The sequence below is a fragment of the Ipomoea triloba genome, chromosome 6 (assembly GCF_003576645.1).
Source record: "Ipomoea triloba cultivar NCNSP0323 chromosome 6, ASM357664v1".
NCBI lineage: Eukaryota > Viridiplantae > Streptophyta > Magnoliopsida > Solanales > Convolvulaceae > Ipomoea > Ipomoea triloba.
The window spans coordinates 18,883,550-18,900,166 of NC_044921.1; the positions used below are offsets into that span (position 1 = coordinate 18,883,550).

The window sequence follows — 16,617 nt, forward strand, 5'->3', positions numbered from 1 at the left end:
GTTTGGTACGTTGCTGGATGTTTGTCGTTTGCTATTGTCGATGGCGTCGTAGTCAATAGTTTCTGTCGCCAATCACCGGTAGGGTAACCAGCAGGTGGATAGTTTCGTATCATACCCAGAAGTAGCAGTTTCATTTACATTTTATTTATTATTTATAAATATTATTTGTTATTTTAATTTATTGTCACAAGTTGACACACCGCAAATCCAAATGCACCACCTGCGTGGTACAACATTAGCAATTATCTTTTTAGTTTTACAATTCTAGAAGTAAATAAATAAATATAACAAAAATTCGATTAGAGGATTTTTTTTAAAAATATTTTATCTATTGGACAGCCGTAGCCAAGTTTATTAGAGCTTAAACTAAGTTGATTTACCTATAGAGTGTAGATAAGATGTTGCGCATCATTTCAAACTCAACTAAGAGTCTTAGTTAAACTCTGACAAATATGACTGAAATATACTCTTTTATCTCATTTTACCTTGTTAATTGTTTTATTCAAATCGATTCTTATTTTTCACTTATTTTCTTTAATATTTTTTAGTAGTTTGTAATTTGTGTGTTTAATAATACTTTTAATGTTGTTTTTAAATATATAAATTTCATGCACTGATATTGAACTAAATGTTACGAAAAACTCGTTAACTGAACTAAATACATAAAATGAGAGTGTGAGACTATTGAAGTAGAATTTATTACACATTTGTATTAGGATTTGATAGTGTAAATACGCTTTTACTCGAAATACAAGTCGGATCATATTCGGCTCTTAGTATAATATGCTTGTTAGTCTAAGTATCGAGATCGGTAATCGACGTGAGGTCAAAGAGTCCCGAGCTGATAAGTGGTAGGTGAAAATGTCAAAAGTCTCCCCTTAACCATAAATGCGGTATTTATAGAGAAGGAAAATGGGACACATTGCATGCTGGACTATCGGCATGACCGACACGTGTCGCCGTGTCGCACATGCAGTTGGCAAGCTCGGGAACAACGCCTCGATAATCACGTGTGCCCAGATTCCTAATCGCCTACTAAGATGTGGGTGGATTAAGGCTCAAAATCTAGGTCTAAATTCTCAAATAACCTTACTCGGAATGATCGTCCCGACCTAAACTGGTTGGGATTAGTCCCTAAGCAGCAAAGTGCTACTGCAGTCTCTAGTTAGTTTGGTTATTGCATTAGATTGAGAAGGTCGAGATTGTGATCGGGCAAGGTTGAGAATGATTCCTCTTGGTGACCTAACCGGATATGGAGCAGGTGTACGCTAGTAAAGAGAATTATACTTAGAGAATATCCCCTATCAAATAATTTCCTCTTACATTCATCACAATATTCATTGCCAATTTACATTTATATAATTAGTAATAAATATTTTTTAAGTATTAATCCCATTTTAATTGTCATTTTAACTTTTTAGTTAATAATAATACTAGCAAATAGTAATTATTCCAACCAAAAAAAAATGTTGACATCCTAATCTAAGAAAAACATTACACTGCACGCACGTTGCTCCTACCCTTCCTATTCTCTCTCTATCTTCTCTTACAAATTACAAATACTTTTTTTTTTTTTTAGTGTATTTATTTTATTTTCCGCATCTCTGATCTCTGCTAAGAATTCTACGGAGTATTTAACAAAAAAAATCAATTTATTTAAAAAGGAGCCGAATAGCCAAGACAATGAAGAGAAGAGAGGAACCTTTGGGAAGAGAAAGGACGAACACATCCTCTGTTTTTGTCTTGTACATATAAAAAATAAAAGAATAGTATACATATATTTTTATATTTAACATGTATCTGCATATGCCTTCTGTTTAGATCTCCGTTTCATCCAATTCACCGTCTGGGTTTTCTTCAAAATGGTGAGAATTTCAGAAAAGATTGAATCTTTTTGCTGCTCTTTGCTTGATACATAAGCTTCCTTTTGATCTTTGTTTCTTTATTTTTGATTTTCTCCCTCAGTTTCTGTTTTTGGGCCCTGATCTATGTGAATTATGCATTTCATAGTCACTGGATTGAGGTCTTGATTGATGCAAACAAGGATGAGATGTTCCTCGATTGAATCCGACGTTTGTTAGTTGGTTTCTGATCACTATCTGCAACTGAGGTCTGCCTGATTTTCTGGATAAGGTGCGAATTTGCTTCGTCACTGGTTTTCTTATCCACATTGGATCTAAAAATATATTCGTTTCTCGTGATGGGTCTCTTGCAAATGCTGGGTTTTTATCTTTCCCAGTTGTCGATGTTGTGTGCAACTAAATTTGATTCAGATGCGCACGATTTTTCGAGTTTGTCTCAAGATTTTAGTGTGTTCAAGCATTATTCGACTACTTAATCCTAACTGCTTTGGTTTTGTGTTGCGAATTAGTGTTTTCCCTTTTCTGGGTGAGAATGACTGATGTGTGGATGAATCTGTGTGTGTAGAAATGATGGAATCGGATCTCGGTAAGCTATTCATTGGTGGAATATCTTGGGACACAGATGAGGATCGTCTTAAAGAGTATTTTAGATCGTATGGAGAAGTGGTGGAGGCTGTGATCATGAGAGATCGCAACACTGGTCGTGCCCGAGGTTTCGGTTTTGTGGTCTTTGCTGATCCTGCAGTTGCTGAACGAGTGGTGAAGGAGAAGCATATGATAGATGGAAGAACTGTAAGTAGTTTATGATGCTAATACCCTCGATATGTGATGAGATTGGAATGGAATTTAGCTAGTTTAATGAGTCCAATTTTGCCTGGATTAGTATTTGGTATAGTAGGTCATGAGCTCGAAAAACCTCTTTGAAATTAGAGATAGCATTGAATTCCATACCTATATCCGGTGCACTTGATCTCACTTGTTTCTTTGAAAGCCTTACTACTTAGATAGTAATGTGAAAGATACTGGTTTGGCTTGTTTAGTATAAAGGGACCTTTTTTTATCACAATATATTTATGTGTCTTGAAGATTTTAGGTTTCGTGCTGTTGAAATGGGTAATCTTTATTTTTGTATGATTCTTTATTTGATTGATTTTGAATTCTCAGGTTGAGGCAAAGAAGGCTGTACCTAGGGATGACCAAAACATAATAAATAGAAGCAATAGCAGCATTCAAGGATCTCCGGGTCCTGGACGCACAAAAAAGATTTTTGTAGGAGGGTTAGCATCCACAGTTACTGAAAGTGACTTTAAGAAGTACTTTGATCAGTTTGGCACAATCACGGATGTGGTTGTGATGTATGACCACAACACTCAACGGCCAAGAGGATTCGGGTTCATAACTTATGATTCGGAGGATGCAGTGGATAGGGCATTGTATAAAACCTTCCATGAACTCAATGGTAAAATGGTTGAGGTGAAGCGTGCAGTTCCGAAAGAGCTTTCTCCCGGCCCTAGCCGTAGCCCTCTGATTGGATACAACTATGGTCTCAGTAGACCCAACAACTTTCTCAACAACTATGCGCAGGGATATAATCTGGGTTCCGTTGGAGGCTATGGGGTCAGGATGGACAATAGGTTTAGCCCTGTTGCCAGTGGTCGTACGGGGTTCTCTCAATTTGCTAATCCTGCTTATGGAATGAGTATGAATTTGGACCCGGCATTGAATCCGAGCTTTGCAGTGGGTTCCAACTTTAGTAGTAATGTCGGTTATGGGCGGGTTCTGAGCCCATATTTGAGTAGCAATTCAAGCAGATACAATACTCCCATTGGGTATAGCCCAAGCAGTAACCGTGGTGATTCCTTTTTAAGCTCTCCAACAAGGAACCTAAGGGGAAACGGAGGCCTTAACACTTCAATGACTCTTGGTGGCTCCGGTTCATTCTTGGCTTCTGGTGGTTTCGGAGTGTTTGGAAACAATGGGGCAAATTGGGGGTCTTCTGTTCCCGCTCAAGTTGGCGGGAATTCATCTGGCTATGCTGGCGGGAATTTCGGATTCAGGAGTGGGGATAACAGTTACGGGCTGGGATCTGGAGGGATTGGAAGAAATAATGCAGCAGCTATAGCTACAACATCTTCATTTACTACACCTATTGGTGCATACGAGGGGTCTTATGGGGATTTATATCGCAGCGCTTCTATGTATGGAGATCCAACTTGGCAAGCTGCTTCTTCTGATCCCGATGGTTCTGGTTCTTTCGGATATGGACTTGGAAATCCGGGAGCTGCTACTGCCAAAGATTCTGAAGGTTATATTGGAGGTTATAATATTGCAAATAGACAATCAAATAGAGGTAACATTGTTCTTCCTATTGAATAATCTTATCATTCAAGTGTGGTTATTTATTTAGTTATTACTCCTTTCTCCTTACGGTTCAGCAGTATTTACACGATTGAAAAACATTGGAAGGGTTAAAATATTCTGATAATGAGCATCATGTTGATTGTTGAGTATCAAATAAAAGTTTTAGACGCTAAGGGAAAATTGATAATCCTAAAGAAAATTCTAAACTATGAAACTCAGATTTTGATGTTCGATGAAGAGTGCGTTATTTATCATGTACTTTCTTTGTGACCCGTGGCTACATTTAATGCTGTGTTCAAAGGCTTTTTCCATCATTAGGCCATATGCTTGACTCCATTTGTTGTGAGAATTCCTAGGCATAGATGGAAGAATGTTGAAACGATGACTATTTGTTACCCTACCTCTGCTTTTCCCAACCTGTGTAAATGATTCTTTACTACGTTGTCTCGTGAAAAAGCAATGAGATCTTTAGTAATTTACTTTCCCTTAAAAAGCAGATAGAAAATGACAAAGCATGCATCTTTCAGACTTTTTGGATGAGAAATTGTATCAAAAGTTGTTGAAAAACAAAAGATAGTTGAAGACGAATCAATTTCAAATATTGTTGTAGATGGAATAAGATATTATTAAAGTATAAATCTACTTGGGGCTTCTATTACTGAATGCGACTCTCTTCTTTATTAGTCACTTCAGATTTTATTTTTTTTTCCCATTCAAACATTTATAAAGTCCTCGAGCATCCTGCCACGTTAATGATAGTGCCCTCTCCTTTACCCCTACTTTTTATTTCTTCTTATTCTAGTCCTATAGATTTGTTTGAATTCAATCTAAATTTTACTTATCAAGAAAAATAAATTATATACTGATTTCTTGTGTTCACGATCTGTGTGCAGGAATTGCAGCATAGGAGTTCTCATTATTTGGATATATGGAAGATAATATTAGGAGAAGAGACGTCAGTGAAGTGGACCTTGAAAGTTTTATCGTATCCCTCATAATACATATTTCAGATAATAAGGAAAACTGATGATATAGAGCTAACGTCGTGGGTCTTGTCTGAAAGGGCGCGAGTATAGGTGTTCCAAAAGAGAGCAGTTTTTAAGGGATTTTGTCAAGGCTTAAGGTTTCGGGTTTTCTTTTTTTTTTTTTTTTTTTGTTTTTTTTTTTTTTTGTTTTTTTTTTTTTTTGGTTGCTATTTATAAGTGATTTAGGCTCCATTCTCAGCATTTGATCGAGATGTAAATCAGATTGCAGGAGATACACTCACAATATGCTTGTTCTTATATCCGCCACAAAACCAAGTACCCCCCGCTGGTACGACCAAGAGAGGCAGAGCATATTTTGATCGATACATTCTTTTCTTCTTTTCGTTTTTTTTTTTTTTTGATTGCTATTTATAAGTGATTTAGGCTCCATTCTCAGCATTTGATCGAGATGTAAATCAGATTGCAGGAGATACACTCACAATATGCTTGTTCTTATATCCGCCACAAAACCAAGTACCCCCCGCTGGTACGACCAAGAGAGGCAGAGCATATTTTGATCGATACATTCTTTTCTTCTTTTCGTTTTTTTTTTTTTTTGATTGCTATTTATAAGTGATTTAGGCTCCATTCTCAGCATTTGATCGAGATGTAAATCAGATTGCAGGAGATACACTCACAATATGCTTGTTCTTATATCCGCCACAAAACCAAGTACCACCCGCTGGTACGACCAAGAGAGGTAGAGCATATTTTGATCGATACATTCTTTTCTTCTTTTCGTTTTTTTTTTTTTTTTTTTAGTTTCTTGTGCGCTGTAGTGACCGACTGGCAAAGTATGCCGGTGTTTCGCCTTTAAAGTTTCCCCTTTTTATTTTTTTTCTCTGAGATTATGTGTCGCTCTCAGATTGTTTGTGAGATGTTGCTGCTTGATAATGGTGTGGAACAATAGAGGGATACCACATAGGATCCCCCCATCAATAAAGTACTCAATATTTCTATTCATATTATAGATTGTGTAAACAGTATAAGCTTTTAATTTATTTTTTTTGGGTATGAAATGAAGAGAGAAGCTTTCTGTCTGCTTTCTTTGTTTCCCCTTTTTGACTGTGTTATAGTTGCATACCTAACTTGCACTCTTTTGTATTTCTCCTTGTCTTGTGAGTTGTGACTCTGCCTATGTGGTTGTCACTTTCAATAAATTTTGCAGGGGAAAACAAACAAAAACATAAACAGATTGTCATAAGTAGTTCTTTGTCACATCTTCATATCTTAGTTGTCCTATGAGAAATAGTGTCTCCATGGGAATCAGTGTTGGTAAAGTGGTGTGAGTTTGTGGTTTTTGTTTAAATATCATATGCTGTTAAAACTCTCTCTATATATAGTGGAGGGTTCAAGAGAGAACATGCTCGGTAAAAAATGAAGAGTAATATGGTCTATTCATTTGAGTAGATCAATTGTTGGGTTGCTGAAATATAAAGGACAAAATGTGGTGTTACTTTTATAAATATTAAAAATTTTAATATTTAAAAAATTGATTATGAATTTTTTTAGAATAGGGTCCTCTTGGAAAAAATAACACTAATCACAGCTGCCCCAACAATTGAGAATTTTGCTTGCATGGGCAGCTTAACTGGTCGCAAAGGTGAAATTTGTCACAAGAGACCAAAGATTGAGGCAGGAACAACTTCTTAAAATGAGGGGAGCACCTTGTGTGTGCATAGTGAGCAAAAATCTAGCTCTGTTGGTCAGTTGAGTTACCACGATCTATCTCTTCACAAACTATTGAGTTGAGGTGTGTTGGTGCCTAGGGTGGACCATTCCACTTTTTGTCCCAAGAGACTTTTTATTAAAAAAAAAATACGGGATCAATTTTATAATTATTACAAATTTTTAAGTTTGTAATATTTATAAAAACTAGCATTGCCTCTTTTTTTCACTCTATTTTTAACAACTCTCAAATGCTTATCAACCTAAATGGAATGCTCAATTTTTACCTCAAAACTCCCCTATATACCTGTATAAGTTGGTAGTTCATATATATGTATAATGGTAAAACAATGTGGGCTTGCAGTTGAGTTTATTTATTATATTATGATAAAAGTAATGGCAAATCAATATGGGTTTGTGCTTCAATCATATGGTATGGTATGAAGTAGTGGCATGGCCCCATGTTGGATCTCAGAACATGCAGACCTGCCCTGTCTTAATGATACTTTCATTGCAGCAGAGATATGAATTTTAATATGACCCACCCACAAGTATTCACTTATTCACTCAAACTTCATCTTGCTAGGTTAGATTTTTTGGGTGATAGTGGGTAATGAGTTGGTGAGTTATCACCAACCTTTTTATGAATAAGGTGAGTTTTATATACAAAATCAATCTAGAACACGATCTTATTCATTATGTTGTTGATATATAGTATTATGAGAATTACAACTCAAAACAAAGACAAAACCTTGTATGAAATTGTTTCACGGATTCTTGTCTGTGAGATAGGTCGAGTTAAGATGAAATGTAATACTTATACTAGCAAAAGGTGGATTAAAAAAAATAGAAGTAGATACATTCTTAAAGCAAAGTGCAAATTGTTTCTATCCGTGAATATCCCACATAGGTTCACCCGTTTCATTTCATTTTAAAAGTGAAAGAAATAGTCCATGAAAGACAAGCACAACCAAGTTAGTCGAACAGTTGGCTTGGTAATCGCAATGTTCCAAATTCAATTTTTTGCATAAGTTATCTATTAACCTTCTTGGTTTGAGGCGATCAACAATGGACAATCTAGATCGGTTTACCTTCTTGTAATCTTTTGTTAACTAATATCACAAGGCGGGCTTCACTCTGAGTACACCTTCGGATAACGATGGTAAATTTTCCTGTAAATAAAAAATTAGCCCAAAATTGTAGGACAAGTAAGGTAATTTTCTTCCCTTTGATCAATAAAATTGGTTATTTTTGTTATTAATAAATTATTTTTAAATTTTCTTAAATAACTTCTACCAAAAAAACTGACATATTATGGTTTACGCAGTTTTGTTAATCATTTAACAATTTCTGTCGAGCGGGATTAAAAACAACATTGGGGAAAAACTAGATAACTAATTTTACATTTCGAAAAATTTAGAAACTGATTTTATACTGCATGTGTAACTTAGGGACTGAAAATGTCATTTCTTCTTTTCCTTATAAATTAATAAATTTGTTTTAAAGAAATTGAATAATTTATTTACTTTATTTGAAAGTTTTTATTATTTTATGTTTAATATACATAGTGAATATTACTATGTATAAATAATTTTAATATTATTACTTTTTTTTAAAAAGAATATTTAATAAAAAGGTGAGTACCTAGTGAAGTGGCAAACTATAATGTTAGCTACTCATAAATGTTCATTTCTATATACTATAAATTAATTTTAAGATATTATATATACTAAAAATAAATATGTAGTACATTAAAAATGAATTTTCAGAAAATAAACATTTAGTATATTAAAAAAGAATTTTCAATATATTAAAAATGAATTTATATGCCAGTGATCGAACTTACAACATAGACCATAGATTGAGGTATGGGTGGATTTTGAAAACCTCCATTTTCTAGAGCAAGTATAAAGATGGGTTTAGTATAATGATGGAGTTAATACCAAATATAGTCCTCGACTATAATGGTTTTACTCGATTTAGTCCTAAGTGACTTTTTATGCTTAATTTAGTCCTCGACTTTGATGATTTTACACAATTTAGTCCTTTGTTAGTAATTCCGTCAATGGGCTGTTAGAAGAAGGGTTAACATGGTAATTTCTCTTCTTTTTTTCTTTTTTTTTTTATAATGGCCACATTGCCATCTTCTCCCCATTGTTAACCTTGTTATTCAAGTACTAGACAGTGTCGTTTGGTGAAGATAGAAGGAAGTAATTGGGGCTTCCGGAGGGTTTTGATTTGGAGTTGTTCGAATCCGTTGATGCGTATGTGAAAATGCAGGGTATGGACGCCGACGGGGTGGATACGGACCCAAACAAGGGCAATGATTTGGAAGCTCAAGGCTGACGACTCCTTAATCTTTCTGGAAAGAAATATGCATTTTTTTTGTTTTTTGTTTACTCCATTTTCTATTCACCACTACCAATACTGCATTTTGATATACAATAATTGATTTTCATGTTTATTGTTCAGTTTCCGATGCTACCAATACTACATTTTGACATACAAATGCTTTTCATGTTTATTGTTTAGTTTTTGACGTCTTCCAGTACCTGGGTAACAAGGTTAATAATGGGGAGAAGAAGGCAATCTGGCCATTAAAAAAAAAAGAAAAAAGTGAAAATTACCATGTTAACCCTTTTTTTAACAGTCCATTGACAGAATTACTAACAAAGGACTAAATTGTGTAAAACCATCAAAGTCAAGGACTAAATTAAGCACAAAAAGTCACTTAGGACTAAATTGAGTAAAACCACTATAGTCGAGGACTATATTGGGTATTAACTCTATAATGATGTATTAACGAGTCGTGCATGCCGACCCGGCCTAAGCTCACACGTTCCTACATTAATCAGTTTTTGAAAATGTCATTTCTTCTTTTACTTATAAACTAATATAAATAATATACAATTTAACATTAGAATGTGAGTCGTGTTTTTTTTTTTTTTTGAAAAAAAAAAAAAAAAAAACACAAGTTGTGTTAGTCTCACATTTTTAAAATGTTAAGTCAGCATGACTCACTTTAATCTATTAAAATATTTAATTAATGATTTTTAAAAATTATTTAACTCAATAAATTATATGTTATAATTTTAAAATTTTTAATTTTATTAAATATTTGTATAATTGTTAAATTGTATATTATTTGTATACTTACAAAGATAAAAATTTAAAATTTTATTCACTAGAAACTTATAATTAATACTAGTTACAAACTTAAAAGTAACAAAAAGTTATAAGAAATAAATTTAAACTAATACATAAATCATTACATTTCTTACCATATAAGTATGTAACTCTTCAATAACCGTTACATTCTTAAGCCACAACCTTAAATAAAAAATACTCCGTAAAAGGATAAAAGTAATGTAGGCCTAGGCCGGGACAACTAGCTCACATTACATGAATGGTGGCCTGGGCTATATAGATTATAGGAGGGCAAATTATTCTATGAAAATGACTCCACCTTGCAAGGTGGATCCGAGTCCAAAATACATAATTTACATATTGAATGTTCACAATTGTGAATATTCAGAACGTAATTGTGTCGGTCCACCTTGGATGTATAACTATTGATATAGGAGTTGACAATGATGACTAGTGAGTATCTTGAGAATAAAAAGAAAGGAACATAAGGGTTTGCAATATAACAAAGGCTGTAAACATACATGTCACATAGTTTTGATGGATTAAATCAACATACAATAATATATAACACCACAAGAGATAGAATTGAAGTTCTTCCATGTTACACAACACCATCACTCTCACCCTAACCATTAGAACTCACTCAGAAAATCAGAAGAAAGCTCTGCTCCCATAGAACACCCGAGAGCCCGCGCTCTTGGGGGTCTGCAATTTCTGATCCGAGCTAGAATTCCCCGAGCTGGTTGTCGTCGTGGTGCTCTCGAGCTCCAACGGGAGCTTCATCTTCGCCAACGACTCGGTGAACTGCTGCATGCTCTTCATGTACATGTCGATTATATCCTGCTGCACCACTTTCTGCTCGGCCTCAATGCTCACCGCCATCACAGCCTTTGGAAATGCACTCTCTGCATCTCTCTCGTCTAATAAGCTCTTCTCCTTGCTGCATTCTTTCGAAGGGGAAATGTACTCCTCGGGTGCTGTCTTTGAAGCCCCGGGCGCCTCAGAAGACTGGGAGCTTGCAGGATGTTCGTTCGTTGATACACTGCTGGGAGGGGAATCCCGCTTTGGATATGGAAAACTCTCCCCGACATGAACATCTACCTCGGGGCTAGGCTGATTTTCGTTGTCAGAAGACGACACTAAGCTGTCTGAACTCTGGGATTCCAAGGTGGAGCCTTGGATCCCAAAATACTCAGACACCATCACATCGTTTTCGTTCATTATTTTAGGGTCTGGGAACTCGATTTTCTCGAATTCGCTGGCTAGGGACTCGAGCACCTCTGCATTTTGCACGGTTTTTTCTGCAGAAATCGAGATGAGTTCAGGTAAAGTTCCATTGTAAGAGAGGGAGAGCTGAACAAACCCTGCTGGGGAGTGGAAGAGATCAGTGGATGACAAAGAAAACTCCTTCTCCAGCTTCCCATTTCCCAGGAGGACTTCAGAAAGAGGGACTAAAGCAAAGCCAAGCAGTTGATCCTCCATGTAATTCCTCACCCTGCTCATCATCCATATCTCGCATTTCACAGAACACTCGATGGTTCGAACATTCAGCCTCAGATTCTCATTAAAAACCGGGTTTTTCCCACCCCCATTGATGATTTTGGTGGAGAGAGCATTGTCGGGATCACTCGTTAGGCAAAGCTTAGCATAAACATCCTGCTTCTGGTATATACAGATGTTGTGGATGTCCCTAGCCTGGTGTATATACACATCTATTAGGCCAATGAAGTCCTCTCTTCTTGCAGACAAACTGCCCGAGTTCTTCAATAAGAGTTCAGTGTTCTGCTTCTCAGGTTCTGTGAAAATGGCAGAAGTCTTGAAGGGTGACATGACAGACTGAGGAGAATCCATGATGACAATAGTAACTGGACCTGTGAAAACACAAGAACATGTTCAAAATCCCAGCACTGAAAGCCGGCTAGGATAACAAGGCAAGGTTTATCCGGTGCAAACCCTCGGATAATGATTGCTAGTTTTTCTCGTCACCCGAAAAAGAATGTCCTGCATATATCAACACTCAAAACTAGACCAAACCCAAACAACCCTCAAAGTTCACACACACAATATCATACCCAGAGCAACAAACAACATCTTTTTGTCCAATTCTCCAGCAAAAATTAAGGCCCCAAATACAAGGATCAGAAATCTTAAAAGTCTATGATGAACTTTAAGGAAAGTCATATACTAAAAAAAAAAATCTGTTCCATTCCCATATCAATCACTGAATCTTTATAAGCTTCCTGTGTATGCCAAACTCAAAAGAAAAAGAAATCATTTATGATTTAGAAAACAAGCACATTGATTGGCACAGCTCCAGAATCAATTCTCAAAATCAAGAAATCTGTTGAAGCTTTTATCTAAAAGCCTTGAAAAGTAAAGTAAACACCACCAGAGCTGTACCTAACACAAGGAAGAGAAAATAGCAAAGCAAAAGAAGTGGAAAAAGGAAATGGTAAAACCCAGAAATGGAAACTGCCCTACCCCAAAGTACAGTTGAGATCCCAAACTCACAAAACAGAATTAAAGAATATACTAACAAAGGCCAGAATGTTGGGAGTAAATAAAACCAAACAAGTTTGAAAGTGAAGCCAGGAAGCAGCAATGAATCAAAAAAGATTCCACCTTTTTCTTCTTTCACCAACAAAACCCAAAGCAAATCAGCAACTAAACACTTCAATGACCTTTATGCAAGGAAAGCTCAAAAACCCAACTCAAGATCGGACAGATAATCAAACCAGAAAGCATTAAAAAAAAAAAAGAAGAAGTAATGGAATGAAATTGAAATGGGGTGAGTTTAAGTTTCTTGCCTAGAGCAGAGCAGAGGTCCAATAGATGATTTCCGTTGAAGGTTTAGCTCCGGTGGAATATCCGACAAACACACGCTTAAGAATTAAAGCAGAAGTTATTTTAAAGAGTTAGTGGAAAGGAAGTGTGTGAGTGGGGATTGGAGCTGGGAAGAATGTAAAAGTATTTGCAGATGAATAGAGAATGGTAGTGGGATTGCAGGTTGTCAGAAAAACCTACGTATTTGTACCCCTTTTGTTTTTTTGTTTGTTTTTGTTGGGAAGTTTGTATTTTTTTAAAATTTTTTTTTATATAACTAAAGTTTTCTCACTTTGTTGGTCTAAATCTTATTCCTGACTTATAAGTTTCTGAATTGAGTTAATTTAATTTTCAATATTTAACATCAAATTGTACATTTCTATCTACAAAGAATTCAACCCAAATCTAAACTCTGTATTATCATGGTAGGAATCAAACTCTCATCATATCACTAGAAGTAAGTTTTAAATGACGCTTCTTATTCACAGACTGCTCCACTGTCTGTCGCTTCGGAGGAGGAATCATGGGCCTATACCTGTTTGTTCGATGCTTGCCCATAACTAAAATTTAAGCACCTTTGGGAGTAAATAATGCACACACCGCGGAAGCAATAGCTTGCAGAGAGGCTTTATCATGAGTTAATAACAAGGGATTTTTCTGAACTCTTTTTCAGTTAGATTGTAAAATGGTTAAGATGAGCAAATGGTGTATCAAAAAAATAGGCTATTAATTCATGAATTGCCTAATATAGTGAGAACTATAGTTTTTAAGTCTATGTGTTAAGCTTTCATTGATCCACATTGTTTTTTATTTTTAAAATAAATATTTAATTATTACAGTTTATGGACATATGTCATAAAAATCTTACCATCATTCTCATAATCTTGTTTTTTTTTTTTTTTTTTTGAGCTAATCATTCTCTCATTCAATATTTTATTTCATAATTTGTGGTTTTATGAATATATGCCTTAAAATATGATATATCATCATTATAATAAATCTTATATTTTATTTGGAATAATCATTATTTCACCAAAATATGATCTCTTCAAGTTTACAAATTTTATATTAAATATTTTAAAATTATCCCAAAAAATCATCATAATTAGATCAAACCGATTATACCATAATATTATAAAGTTGCATCCATTATTTTAATTCTTTGATATTTTTAATTTAAAAATAAAAAGGAATGACATCTTACGTAATATTTTAATAAGTATAGGCTCAAGTTCAAAAGTGTTAACTTAAATAAAAAATAATTATCAAAAAACTCATTATACATACATACATACATACATACATATATACATACATACATATATATATATATATATATATATATATATATTGAAAAATAAAAAATTATACTTATATTAAATCACAACATAATGATATGAAATATTTGAAATTAATTATATTAAAATTAATTTTTTATTATGATAATGATAAGTAATAAATCTATTATATTTATAGTACGATAAAGTTTGATAACTCAATTTAATTTATGGTCAGTTTGAAAATCGAGAGTTATTATCCTGATTTTTTTGTGTCTCGGTGTTCAAGGAAAACAAAGTCAAAGAAAAATATTTATTATGATCAACGAAAAAATGTCTAATTTGATGAAAAATATTTTCTTAAATTTGTAGTCAGAAGACATTTTTTGAAATCTTTATTTTTTTCATGTTAATTCTCTTTCACCTTTGTTATAGTTTCCATGTTATTATTATTATTACTATCATCATCACTACCACCACCAACACAACATTACCAACACCACACCCATCACAACTCCTTCTTATTTTATACTCCGTAACAAATAATATGTTTATTTTTAGATAAACGAATCAAAAAGAAAAATACAATTTATTAACTTTCAGAAAAAAAAAATTTATGACATTCCGCCAATCATTAGAAAATTAAATTATTTCCTAAAATATTAATCATTTTCAAAAAATTATTTCCTAAAAAATTATGGGACACACTTGTGTGAGACCGTCTCACGGATCCTTATTCGTGAGAGGAGTCGGGTCGGGTCAAAGCACCATGCAAATGTCATACTTATATGCTCAAATATAACACTAATCAAGAATACAATTGTTGTTACTTATAAGAGAAAAAGTAATACATTTTTCATAATAAGTAATGTTGACAAGTGTCCCTTACTTATAAGGGCAAATATAATACTTTTGAGGAAAAATATAATACTTTTAAATCGAAATGTAAAAGTATTGTATTTTCCCTTAAAAGTATTACATTTACCCTATGAGTAACAAAAATTTTATTCCTGATTAGTATTGCATTTGAGCATATAAGTATGACATTTGTGTATATAAATATCGCATTTACATTTTGACCCGACCCGTCTCATGGTGAGACGGTCTCACACAAGTTTTTGCCAAAAATTATAACCCTTTCAAAGAAAAAGAAAACTAAAATATAAAAAGGAATAGGAAGTATATATTTGGTGTTATCATATACGAGGAAGGTTTGTACGTACACCGACCAGTGCGGTGTGCAAATTGCGGAATGTCCAAATTTTCAATCAAAGTGGGCCCTACAAGCGCTTTTATACGTCAGCGGGTCAATGATGACTCTGACCTTTATTTATTGGACTTTTTTTTTCCTTTTTTCTTTTTCTCTAATATCTCATTATCTTATTTTATCGGGTCAAACAAAATCTTTAAAAAATAATTTTTTAAAAATATTTTTTGTTTATTTTTAAATTTATTTTTTGTGTTTAATAGTATTGTACAATTTCTAAATATATAACTTTTGTATACTAATATTAAACTTAATATTATGAAAAAATTGGATTAAAAATGAGTTCAATCAAGTATGATATTGAACTAGACACATAAAATTTGATGGAAGGAGTATTACATTTACAAATTAAGAATATCTATATTTTTTTAAGATAACAATTTACACCATCAAAGTTCACAATACTATTGCCGGGCATTTGGTTGGAGGGAAGGAATTAGGTGGGAAAAGAATTGCAATTCCATGGGAAAAGAATAATGCGAGAATAAAGTGAGAGTTTAAATTCCAGTGTTTGGTTTGCAGGAATAAAATTACTAAAAATTTCAATTATAATGTTTGGTATACATGGGAATTGAGAGAGAATAAGTAGTATAAAGTCCAAAATGCCATTGTTATTGTTGTTGTTTTATAATTGACAAATTAAATCACAAATTGTTAGAGTTGTTGCATATAAAGAATGCAAATTTTGAAGAGTTCTGCATATAAAGAATTCAAAGAACATACATGCAAGTTGTTGTATATAATTAAACAATGCATATAAAGAATGTAAATTTTGAATATTTGTTGCATATAAAGATTTAAATGAATATATACAAAGAGAATTCAAAGAATAATACACACTATAATTTATAAGGGAAGGTCAAACATCAATTTTTAGGTTAAAAAGTGATGGGTAATTTTGTCTCATCATTGCCTTTTTTTCTTCCTAAAATCCATGGTATTAAAATCTCATGGGGGGCAATGGGGTTCTAATTCCATGAAAATGAGGGAATTGCAATTCCCTCCAACCAAAAGACGGAATTTAGCTGCATTCGAAATTATTTTGGAATTAAGTAGGAATAGTATTGTAATTCCGCAAAACTAAACGTTCTGTTAGTGAAGCTAATCTTATTCATGCGGTGTAGGATATTAACGATATCATTAAAATATATTATGATGTAAAAAATTGAATAAAAAGTGAAAGTATG

General features: G+C 33.8%; 2 protein-coding genes across 3 annotated transcripts; one reads left to right on the forward strand and one right to left on the reverse strand.

Moving 5' to 3' along the window:
• The first annotated feature begins 1,650 nt into the window (after positions 1 to 1,650).
• On the forward strand, positions 1,651 to 6,288 carry LOC116023291 (heterogeneous nuclear ribonucleoprotein 1-like). Of its 2 annotated transcripts, XR_004099402.1 has the most exons (6): positions 1,651 to 1,865; positions 1,966 to 2,133; positions 2,428 to 2,654; positions 3,027 to 4,212; positions 5,117 to 5,346; positions 5,471 to 6,288. XR_004099402.1 is itself a non-coding variant. In XM_031264285.1 (5 exons), exons 3-5 carry the CDS (start codon positions 2,430 to 2,432, stop codon positions 5,128 to 5,130), a joined length of 1,425 nt encoding a protein of 474 aa, XP_031120145.1. In that variant the 5' UTR covers positions 1,651 to 1,865; positions 2,011 to 2,133; positions 2,428 to 2,429; the 3' UTR covers positions 5,131 to 5,310. The 2 variants fall into 2 exon arrangements, 1 of the variants encoding a protein (XP_031120145.1); XM_031264285.1 differs by lacking the exon at positions 5,471 to 6,288 and having other exon boundaries at positions 2,011 to 2,133; positions 5,117 to 5,310.
• A 4,244-nt stretch (positions 6,289 to 10,532) lies between these two features.
• Positions 10,533 to 13,051, reverse strand: LOC116021794. The gene is made up of 2 exons (XM_031262272.1): positions 12,871 to 13,051; positions 10,533 to 11,934 (listed from the first exon to the last, which is right to left on the reverse strand). The coding sequence occupies exon 2, from the start codon at positions 11,912 to 11,914 to the stop codon at positions 10,715 to 10,717; it is 1,200 nt and encodes a 399-aa protein (XP_031118132.1). The 5' UTR covers positions 11,915 to 11,934; positions 12,871 to 13,051; the 3' UTR covers positions 10,533 to 10,714.
• Positions 13,052 to 16,617: the final 3,566 nt, after the last annotated feature.

Coding starts and splice junctions, on each gene's coding strand:
- LOC116023291 (XM_031264285.1), top strand. CDS start 2,430: ATGATGGAATCGGATCTCGGTAAGCTATTCATTGGTGGAATATCTTGG. Junction 2,655..3,026: donor ATATGATAGATGGAAGAACT/GTAAGTAGTTTA, acceptor TTGAATTCTCAG/GTTGAGGCAAAGAAGGCTGT.
- LOC116021794 (XM_031262272.1), bottom strand. CDS start 11,914: ATGGATTCTCCTCAGTCTGTCATGTCACCCTTCAAGACTTCTGCCATT.